We start from the raw sequence: 12500 nt of genomic DNA on the forward strand, positions 1-12500 counted from the left end.
AAACAACAACTGTAATTGCATATAGTAATGGTAATAAAATAAAAGGCCACTTAAGTGTGCTTAAAGAGAGACAGTTTCTTTATTTATTTCTTAACACACTTTAGTACACTTTTGAGTGCACTTTTTTAAATCAGCGTTTTAACAATCCTTTATTGTGTTTTAAAGAAAATTATTATTTTGATGTGTTGAAAGCATGTGTAAAGTACTTGATTATCATTTTAACTGCAGTGTGTCATTTGATAATTTGTTTAAAGATTAAAGATATATTTTAAATGTGCTAAATTAAAACAAATGTGTAATTACAAATAATTCATTGCGTGACATACAAATTTAAGTATATTTTAGTTGATCATAAATGCTTGTCAGTATATTCGTTAGTACAATTGAACCATTTTTAAAAAAAAAAGAAAGAAAGAAAATGTAGTCACAAAACAAATCAGGAAAAAAAGACAAAATACAAAAAAACAAAGCAAAAATTAATGAAAAAAATCACTAAACAAATCAGAAAAAAAAACATAATACCAAATGCAAAACAAATATAAAAAAGGAACAAAGCAAACATAGATGAAAACACAAATATATATATATATATATATATATATATATATATATATATATATATATATATATATATATATATATATATATATATATATATATATAAATTACATCAAACAAAACAAATCAAAACAAACAAAATACAAAAAGCAAACAAATTAAAATACAAAATAAAAAACAAAATGCTAAATAAAATAAATAGCACAGTACAGAACAAATAAAAAAATACAAAACATAGCAGAACAAAATGAAAATAAATGAAAATGCAAAAAAAAAAAAAAATTACAAAAAAATAACATCAAACAAAACAGAAATGCATATTAAAGTATATTGTAGTTTACCATAAATGCTTGTCAGTCCATTCAGCAGTAACACTTTTAAGCATATTTCAAAGAGAATTATGAAATTACATATAAAGACATATTTAAGTGGGTCAAAAAAGCACTTTTTTAAGTTCCACCAACTGCATTTAATAAAAATGTAAATATAAATATAATACATTTTCATTTAATTGTAAATAACATGCAGTTATTTAAAGCAAGCAAAAAAAGTAGCCGGATGCGAATCAAAAAATTTAATCTTCTACTTTTACTTTATTCTTTTAAACATTCACCATATCTGTATCTGAAAGCTTTGGTGATATTTGACTAGTTTGCAGTCATGCTATCTGTCAAACACTCAGGGAACAAGAAAGTGAGAGGAAGAGAGTTGTGTGTGCATGTTTGAGTTTGGAGGGGATGTCAGTTACATAGGACAGACAGCATCAACACACACACACACACACACACACACACACACACACACAAAGCCCCAAAGCCACCAAAGCCTTAAACAAAAGACAGCTTTTCCAAACAGGCTGAGCAATCTGAGACAGAGCATTGACTGTCATTGAATTACCCTAGTCAAAGAGTATACGAGCGCATAAAGTGACAAGCAGAGGCAGAGCCGTACGCGCAGCGTGATAAACTCACAGAGACAGCAGTAAAAAGACACTTAGAGAAGCTCTATAGAAATTACTGGCATGCAAGCTCTTAACCAATCAATATAATCCTTTTCTCTCTGTCTCAGAGCTTTGGAGAGACGAATATAATGATCACTCACAATGCATCATGTCGATAAACACACGGCCAAACCATGTATGCTTGAGCTCCTTCAAAAAGAAGACGCTTGTTAAACTGCACTGTTTTTCTTTAAAACATAATGTATTGAATGTCTTGTCTTTCAGCCGATGTTGTTTTCGTTTAATGAAGAGTGAAACATTTCTGACAGAAGACAGTTTTGTACATCTTAAATGCCAAGACAACAGTAGAAAACACTGTCTAAAACTTGATATTGTATGTAATGTTTTGTATGTGTGTGTTCAGGTTTTTTTGGCGTTGACTATTACAATTACACAGACAGATGGGCAGATAAATGTTGTGCCAGCAATCTGAAATGCTGCAAACCCATATGCAAATATTATTCAAGTCTATTTACAATTTGTTGACAGAAACCACCACCCACACTCATACTCACGCTGAGCAAGAATGGCTGTCCATATTATATGCATACATATGGGAGCGGGCTTGTTTACATGCTGCTTACTGCAACTGCACTAATGGTAATGACGTTACAATGCATAATATATCAGTCACCATGTAAGCAGTGGCAAAACACTATAAGTGACAAAGCAAATATCACAAACCACTAAACAAATTAACAAATCAAACATAAAACAAAACAGAAACAAGGGCAAAACTAATTAAAATGAAAATAAAAATCACAAAACAAAACAAACCGCAGAAAAAATACCAAAAAACAAACAAATGAAAACAAAATCACATAAGAAATTAGGAAAAAAACAAAACAACATAAAAGAGCAGTGCAAAACAAAAACAAGCCAAATAAATGAAAATGCAAAAATTCAAAACAAATTAGCAGAAAAAAATACAAAATGAAAATGCAAAAAAAAAATAAAAAAAATCACTAAACAAAAATCAAAGAACAGAACAAAAAACAAAACAAATAGTAGCACAAACTCAACAAAAACAAATGAAAACATACACAAAAAAAAAATAAACAAATTAAAATAATTTCAAAAACAAAAATAAATGAAAATGCAAAAAAAAAATCACTTACCGGCAAAAATAAATTAAAAACAATTAGAAAAAACTTAAGTAAAATACAAATTCAAAAAGCAAAACTGAAACGAAGCAAAAATAGAAGAAAATGTAATAAATCACAAAGCAAATCAGACAAAAACTAAACAAAGAAAAAACAAATAGCAGAACACAAATTAAAAATAAAACAAAATTACAAAGCAAATCAGAAAAATAAAACAAATAAATAAATGAAAACAAAATTAAAAAAAAAAAATCAGTAAATGAACAAAATAAAAAAATACAAAACAAACAAATAAACAAACAAACGAATGAATGAAAACACAAAAGCAAAATACACATCATCTACTTAATATCTGCCAAGATTTTTATCTAAATAATATAAAAAATAGTTGTGTGTGTACATGAACATAGAAATTGCCTCTAAGTAAATCAGGACATATAAGTGCATTAGTGTTGTTGTACTACTAGTAAAGATCTGCTGACTACAGCAACATTTTGCCTGTTCGTCATGGCATCACAGGTGAGGTGATAAAGACTGATGGGCAAAGAAAGGGCGCTCACCTCGTGGCTCTTCGGCCTGTTTGGCGAGCTTGCGGAGAGCGGCGGCGAATCCCGAGTGTGCAGACTGGGCCGCGGGGCTCCCATTGGCCACCACTGCTCCGCTGATGGGAGTGAGGGGGCTTACAGTCGCCATGCTGCATGGTGCTGCCGAAATCATGCTTAATGATGGAGACTTTGGCTCATGGCTCATACCTGCAGAGACAGAAAGATGTTGTTTCTGTTCAAAACTGGATTCACAGTCATAGAGGCTCAATTTCAGGTTTGAGTTTAATTCAAATCGCTCATGCTATTTTTAATTCCACTCCAAGTGAGTAGAACCACATACTTTGATTCGCACAAGCTCTGATACAAAGATTAAGTGTGTGCGTGTGTGTGTGTGTGTGTGTGTGTGTAAAATTAACTCTATAAAAGTCTACTGTATAATATTTGATAGGCAAATGATCATCATGATCTGCTTTTGAGGAAGCTTTTGAGGAAGGTTTATTTGTTCATCTCTCAATCATCATTGTACTGCATTGCATTAAACAAACAGTAGAACAAAACAAAGCAAAATAAATGAAAACAAAAAATAAACCGAATCAGAAAAAATACATTTAAAACAAAACAGAAACAAAAGTAAATGAAAATGCAAAAACAAATCAGAAAACAAAATGCAAAACAAATAGCAAGACAAAACGGGAGAAAATTGATAAAAATGCAAAATCATAAAACAAATTGAAAATACAAAACACGAAATAAAACAAAATGCAAAAAACAAATATCAAAACAAAAGAGTAAAAATCTGTAAAAATGAAAAACAACAAAACCGTAAATGGTTTACCCCCACAACAAATATTAGAGAGCTTAAGAATTTAAATCTCATCTTACTAAGACATATTATTGGGAGACTGATATTTATATACAATTTATGTAAGTAGTCTGCTATACTGTTAGATCTCTTTATTCGGTTTATTTTTATCCATAAATAAATCAGCAACTGCATCAAATTACATATTTCTGCTCAGTTTGTGACTCTGAACAAAGGTGTTTTTCCTCCTCGAGTTGAGCTCCATATTCTTAATATATCAGACTGTATGTGCCATAAAATCCTGATGTATCAAATATGATATATACTCAACATACTCAAAACATACTTTTAATTTTCTTTTTTTTGTTATTATTATTTTGTCTAAAGTTGCAATAATATGTTCCATTTAAAAAAAAATAAAAAATCTTACTATTATTTCATTTGTCTGCTTTACAGGCTTAAAGCATTTACTAATAATGAATTACTTAAACTGATAACCACATTTATTTGCATATGCTGCTTGCAATGATTTAGCGCATGGTACATTAACTGATTTGCCTAAAAAACCCGACCGACAACCAGAATCCAACTACGACAAGGTCAGACCACCTGTATGAAAATGGTTTTACATTTACATTACATTTTATATTTAGTAGATTTATCCAAATTTTATCCAAAGTGTATTACTAAAACAGAAGCGATTCATTTTAAAGTGACAGTATCATCAGAGGTGCTGGGAAAAAAATGGATAGAAAAGTACAAGCTACAGTACTTCACAAAAGTTGTTTTTTCCTTAAAATAATGGTTTGCAAGGGAGAACAGAAATGTTAGACTTTTCACATATTAGGTTCCAGATCTGAACTGTGAATTTTCAACAACTTCCTTCCTTTGTGTATCTTTCTCTCACACCTCCAGCTATCACTCACTGCCAGTGTTTCTACCAGAAACAAACAAAAGCTTGCTTTATCAAGATAAACTCTGCCTCACCCTTGCTCTTCTGTTGAACCGAGCAAAACAATTAATAATGAACTTAGGGCAGTTAGGAGAGCTGGCAGCAGCATCCTCTGCCATCAGCCACAACTTCATTACGACTTAATGGAGCCTTACGCATCCAAACATGCAGAGTAAGAGAACATAATATGTCCTTTAATCGAACTTAAACTAAAATAATTAATACAAAATAGAGTTATAAATCATCAAAAAAAACAACACTCAACAATCAATTCTCTCTATATATAAACCACCTAACAAAAAAAAAATATCTTATGAGACTTTTAGGCAAAGCAAAGCATATATGAAACAAAACAAGACATGACAGAAAACATCAATAATGCACAGCTTTTGGCTTCTGTAGTGAAATAAAAACAATACAAAACAAAATGTTTGGCCTCTTAGAGCTTTTGTAGTGAACTAAAAAAGTAAATAAAACAAAAAAGTTCAGTAAAAAAAAGTCTTCTTAGAACTTTTGAAGTGAACTAAAATGTAAGTAAAATAAAGGGGGAAAAACAAAACAAAACAAAAATGCATGTTTTTTCTGAGATTTTAAATAAAAAAATAAAACAAACACAACAAAACAAAATTAAAATGTACAGCTTCTAGAAAACTTCTACCAAAAATTAAACAAGAGTAAAAAACAACAAAATATAACATATGGCCTCTTAGAGCTTTCATGGTGAACTAAAACATAAGTCAAATCCAATAAAGCTAAAAGCAAAAACAAAAATCAAAACAAAAATGTATGGCTCTTACAGCATAGTGAACTAAAAATAAAAGAAAGAAAAAGAAAACAAGAGAGCTTCCATATTGAATTTAAAAAAATAAAACAAATGAAGTAAAATAAAGCAAAACAAACAAAACAACATGAATAACCTCTTTAGAGCTTTTTTTCTTAGTGAAATAATATATATATATATATATATATATATATATATATATATATATGTTGTGTGTGTGTGTGTGTGTGTGTGTAAAATAAAAGTAAAATCAAACAAAAAGTATGGCCTCTTAAAATAAATTACAAAGTAAAAATAAACAAAACAGCTTCTTAGAGCTTTCGTAAAGAACGAAAATGTAAAAAAAAAAAAAAGCAAAACAAAACAAAAAGTTCAGTTAAATTAAGAATATCTCTATGCAAACAGGCTTCATAAAAAAGTTAGCTATAATCATCTAGAATAATAAACAAGTGCAGCATTATAACTGAGACACAGTTTTCTCCCTGCCATTGAGCGAACCGCATATCCGTTGCTCTCCAACCCTGTTAAGGGCTTATCAATCAAATCATCATATCATGCGCTTTTGAAACCCAGCTGTCTCCCTTCCACTCATTTGCTCGCTACAAACAGGCCTTTTGTCTTTATCTTCCTAATTCGCTCCTTCTCTTGACAAACATTCTCAATCAATCTGCTACTGAACTCACATGCGCTCCCCACCCCCTTCCTCTCATCTCTGCCCCTCACACTTTCCCTCCTGGATGGTGTCAATCAGAGATAACAGAGAGTCTCTGCTCGCTGTGGAAATGAGAAAAGCCACAGGTATCTTCCGGCACACACAGCCATTCTGGGAGAGACGGCCCTCTCAACACAGAGCGATTTATAAGCTGTTATGTCAAGGATTGGGACAGAGATAACATTTATTTCTCTAGGATGCCTTAAAGGACTCATTCGCCCAAAAACAACAATTCTGTCATCATTTAATCACCCCTCAATATTGTTCCAAACTCACATGATATATAAATATACATTATTCCATGGTTCAAGAAATTAGATATTTATGGGAATTTCTGAAGTTAATGGGAATTTCTGTAGGACTGTCAAGCTCCAAAAACAACAGAGTAAAAGTAGAAAAGATCAAAAACAACATAAAAGTACAGTACCATAAGTCATCATTATGTTCTATTTGCATATATTACTATCAAAGTATTTATAGAAGCAAATTTGGAATGATTCCAGGTTCATATAGATTCCAGGTTCTCCCCCTAAACTATATTATTGCTCTGACAACAATAAACATTGCTGCTTCATTGCAGTTTTTAGCATGAACTACAATCTTATTAAAGAGTTAATCTGGCATGCTTAGTGAAATATTCCACATCATTACACATCTATGCACTCACAGATGTACACCTCAAACTACCGTAAAAAAAAATAAGCATTTTAATCCCTGATCTATCAGGATTTACTGTAGGTCTGTGGTTTATTAACCTCACACTTTTGAGTATAGTCACATATACAAACACAAAAGGAATACTGTTTGAAAATTATCAGATCTCCAGCTGGCCATGCAGAATAAACGGCCAAATGTTTAAAATGGCTCACTAAAAGCACCCAAAGCTTGCTATGTGAAGATCTTCTCTCTTTCAAAGATGAAATCATGCTGTGCTGTTTTCCCCAGAGGCTTTAGCTGTGGTTGGAGTCAGCAAAAAACAGTCCCACAGTCCTCTGCTCCCTACTGGATCTAATAAGCTTGTTCATTAGACAGTACAGCCAATGCAAATTGACCCAGGCCTTGTCGACATGGCCGGCTCATGTAAATTCAATGGGAGAAACAGCAGGGATAAAAGACAGGGTGATAGATGATGTGTCAAAGTGCTTTGTTGGCCACAAATGAACACTCTCGCACACATACATGTCCATAATGATGACAGACAAGCATTGATGCATGGGCGACTACAGAGATCTACTACCCACGGCATTCATTAAGACTAGATAAAGCACCTCACACACACCTGCCTTCTGCTCATTAACCCCAGTGTGTGTATGTGCGTGTATTTCACTGACGGTATTAAAGATGGATGAGGACTAGAATAGTACTGTTACTTCGAGAGTGAAATGCACTAATTGGTTGTGACTACAATAGAGATTGATAACTAGAGAGAACGTTGATCACAAAGCTTCTGGTTACAAAGGGTTCGAAGGTTGAAGACCTTACATTGACGTGTAAGTTCCGACACAACTCCACTTGCCATAACTGAAGCCCTTACGCTAGGCTTGAATGTCCTTGCTTTAATTTGTATTGAATTTTTTGGATCTGTCTGCAGTATTTTACATTGGTATCTACAACATGTTGTTCTCAAAGCTGACAGAGTGTATTTAGAATTGTATTTTCTTGGGTTCACCCTACCCCCAAACTAACAGTGTCTCACAAGGTTCAGTAATAAGTACCTTAAACTTCCTCATTTAGACCAGATCACTCTGTACTCACAAGGGCACTTGCAGTCGAATAGAACAAACGTCTGAAGTGATAAGAGATACATACAAAATGTGCAGAGCGGTGGAACGAGAGGACTGAAATTGATAACAACTGCTATAGAACAATCATTTTTGGCTCCCCAAAAAACCTTTAAGTAATCAGTTCCTAAAAGAACAATTTAGGCCTATTTTCTTAGTGTGAAGAACGTTTTAATAATCTAAAGTGCCTTTTTTTGCAATGGAAAGTTGAATGGTTAAATGGTTCTTCTACAGCATCCCTGCAAAATCCTCCATTATTTTTAAGAGTGCATCATGCAGCTGTGTGGCTTCGCTAATCACTACAACTACGACTGCACTTGACAGCTCATTTCTCAGTTGCATTTAGGCCTAGGTCTTATAATTTGGTCCGAATATGACTGATAAACCTCTCTGATAATAACGTTGGAGTCACAACTAGAGCCCCTTTCATACTGAGATTCCGGATAATACACGGGTAATGTGTCCCGGCAATTGTTCCCGGATCGTTAGATTTTGGTTCATTCACACTGCCAGTGATTGTGTTCACACACAACCCGTAAAGGTCCAGTAATGACACGTGACATCAGGATGTGACGTGTAATGTACGAGTCGAAAAGCTAGGCACGGTAACTTTCACTTGTAATTACAGAGAGCTCGTTCCGGGACTGAACCCAGCAATGTTACTAGGTCCCCAACAATCACAGAATCAATCCCGGGACGGGTTTGCGTTCACACAGAAGGCGATCCGGCAATTTTCCAGCCATTTTCCGGGACCAACGTGCAGTGTGAATGGGGCTTAGGTTACTCTTCTTCCCACTCATGAGCATTCCCATGGTCACAATCTTTATCTCAGGTGAAGTCCCCTCTAGGTGCGAAAAAACCTTTGCCCTACACAACCAGTTCTCCCAGCCCTGAAGCATCAGGCTCCTTTATGAGTACAAGAAGGTCTTTTTTGCCAACCTAGCCAACAACCTACACTCTAGTCATTTGTCCACTAACATTTATGTTAGTTTGTTATTTACGGAAATTCTATCATCTCACTCATCTTTCCAGATCTCTTAAGTCAATCAAATTTAAGACACAATTTCTGACTGTCCCAAGAGGTTCCTGGGAAGATGTCTATAGAGGTGACCTGGGGTTAAGCATGTACTGTACTTGGGGACCCTGGTGTTCAGATCCATACTCTCTGAGGGGCCTTTGTTACTATACATGCCAAGGGACCCACATGTCCCACATTTGTTGTATGTACAAAGGAGCCCATAGGCCATAGCAGCCCTGGAGCATCCCGGGGGCACTTGTGGTCTGCTCATACTGCATTCACTGAGGGCCCTGATGTTCAGCTTCTTTTGGTAGTCTCGAGCAGTGTAGCTTGAGGTTTTGGAGGCTCCTGGAAGTAATGTCAATCATTTAACACAGCATACACCCCAGGGATCCGCTGCTTCTAGTCTCCTAGCTCAGTGTTTCCCAACACTGGTCCTGGAGTACCCTCAACACTCTACAATTTCAGATGTCTTCCAAGTCAAACATTTAACCTAGAACCTTGAGACACACCTTTTCAGGTTTCACCTCTTAAACCTCTTAGGCTCACACCCAAGATATTTTAAGTATAATGCACAACAAACAAAACCACAGATTTCCTGCTGGCATACTTAACATTCCTTTTTTTTTCATTATTAGGGTTGGGAACCGAGAACCCTACTCATTATACACCAGTCCATCAGCAGTGCAATTAGTTGACTGATCTGAAGACACAAGATGATTCATCTTCAGCCACCTGAGCGTAGATATATACACACAACTGTTGTAGCATTTGCAGGTCTTGATAATCATACTCTTGTGGTCTAACCTTAGCACATGACCTATATCCTCAGCCTCCTGTTCTGGTAATTACTGCTTACATTATATGTGTACTTTCTTGTTAGTCATTTTGTATGGGTTCTGAACATAATTGAAGCACTAAAGTCTGTAGTACCCTTTAGCCTTGCTTTAAAAGTAAAAGCAAAAGCAAAAGAAAACATGAGTAATCTTCAGCAGGTTTTACTCAACATTTATACTCACAGAACCACATCAGACATGCAAGGTACCTCAAAGTTACCACATTAAACTATAAATGAAGCAGATCACGAACAACCCTTTAAATCTACAGTACATAACTATAGTTCCCTGACAAAGACATACAAAGGCACCTACTCTTCTTCATAAATGGTTCATTTACAAACCCTTTACTAATATGATAAAAAAGGGTTTGCATTGCCAATAAAGTTTCATGCTTAACTGCTTAATTTTCATTTCGGTGCATACCTACTTGCTTTGGCATAAAAACGTCAAATTTATTATATTTTTACAAATTTATTTATGCCTTGATCATGGGGGTCTTGAGCGGTCCTCTCTACAACAACATAGACCAAATTTCTTAATATTATTTTTTTTTTTGTATTCTTTAAATTCTTTTGTTATTTATAAATAAATAAATATATAAACAAATAAAATCAATAATTAATCGATAAAAAATAATAAAACAAATAGTATCACAAAATCGCAAACATCTTCATCACTGATAAACGGGTGCTCCACTAGAGACTTGTGTGTGTGTGCATGATGAGACTTTTAGAAATCACATCAGAATAACAACAGAATTTGTCATTTCAACAGAATGAAGCAGTTATATTGTTAAACTGCACAAGAGCTTTAAAGCACTGAGTTCACACTTACTGGAGCTTCATCTGGAGGGTAAGGAAGCAGTTCACTGACACTGTGTAAACAATTACAACATAAATACTCTTATCAGTTGGTCCCACAGCTTTGTCTGTATTTGAGCAGCAGGAAAAGTCTAACAAAAAAGAGTAAGCTTTTATTACATCCCACGCTGTCCCCTCTAAGGGACACTTGGCATCTCTTAAGCCCCCAAAACTGCTGACACACATCAAAGTATGCTGGGTAAGTGTTTATGCTTTGGGAATATGCCCACTGTCACTATGTATGCAGTGCTGATTGGTCATTTTGAATATCTAGAGAGTGTTTCTGATGTCACGTAGCAAAAAGGGGGAGGGGGGAAGTCATGGCCTAGTGTTTAGAGAGTTTGACTCCTAACCCTAAGGTTGTGGGTTCGGGTCTCGGGCCGGCAATACCACGACTGAGGTGCCCTTGAGCAAGGCACCGAACCCCCAACTGCTCCCCGGGTGCCGCAGCATAAATGGCTGCCCACTGCTCCGGATGTGTGTTCACGGTGTGTGTGTTCACTGCTGTGTGTGTGCACTTTGGATGGGTTAAATGCAGAGCACGAATTGTGAGTATGGGTCACCATACTTGGCTGTATGTCACGTCACTTTAAAATATGATAAAAAAGATGGGGTTTCTCTTGTCTTTTGACCACTCTCTCCCCCTCTTTTCTCTTGGCATCTTATTGCATGTGGCTCTTCTAAGACCACATTAACTTTCTGTTCCCAACCTTAATAAGTCCCAACCAAAAATCATAACTTTCTTTTGTCACTTCAGCCCAACAGACATGTCTAAAATGAAGACCACTGTAGTGCAAACAGCCGGTGTGTGTGTGTAAATACATATAGCAGCTGACTAACATCAGTAAAAGAAGCAGCAGAAATCTGAGCTAATCCCAATACAGTCTGTCTCTGAGGGTTTATCACTGCTGACTACACACACACACTTGGTACAAGGGTTTTCATTTTATAATCCAACCTCAACACCCTATTAATCAATCGCGAAACCAGAGATTATTAAAAAAACACTACTCCAGCCTTAAATCACAAAAAAAAAAATTTATAATATTGTTATAATCAACTTTATGTTATATTATAATATGTGACCTTGGACCACAAAACTAATATAATATAATATAATATGTGACCTTGGACCACAAAACCAGTCATAAGGGTCAATTTTGTGAAATTGAGATGTATACATCATCTGAAAGCTGAATAAATATGCTTTCTATTGATGTATGGTTTGTTAGGATAGGACAATATCTGAAAATCTGGAATCTGAGAGAGCAAAAAAAGCTTAATAATGAGAAAATCATCTTTAAAGTTGTCCAAATGAAGTTCTGAGCAATGCATATTACTAATCAAAAATTAAGTTTCGATATATTTACGGTAGGAAATTTACAAAATAGGTCCAGGGTCAAATATAATATAATATAATATAATATAATATAATATAATATAATATAATATAATATAATATAATATAATATAATATAATATAATATAATATAATATAATATAATATAATATAATATAATATAATATACACACATATAATATAATATAA

The 12500-nt window shown here is 34.4% G+C and overlaps 1 protein-coding gene across 1 annotated transcript in view; it reads right to left on the minus strand.

Annotated features, from left to right (window-relative positions):
* gse1a (Gse1 coiled-coil protein a) overlaps positions 1–12500 on the minus strand; it is a 40741-nt gene that overhangs the window by 26196 nt on the left and 2045 nt on the right. The window contains exon 2 of the mRNA XM_042752730.1: positions 3222–3413. Within this exon, the coding sequence (XP_042608664.1) occupies positions 3222–3411 (190 nt within the window). The 5' untranslated portion in view covers positions 3412–3413. The remainder of the gene's footprint in view (positions 1–3221; positions 3414–12500) is intronic.

The sequence above is a fragment of the Cyprinus carpio genome, chromosome B25 (genome assembly GCF_018340385.1).
Source record: "Cyprinus carpio isolate SPL01 chromosome B25, ASM1834038v1, whole genome shotgun sequence".
Classification (NCBI taxonomy): domain Eukaryota; kingdom Metazoa; phylum Chordata; class Actinopteri; order Cypriniformes; family Cyprinidae; genus Cyprinus; species Cyprinus carpio.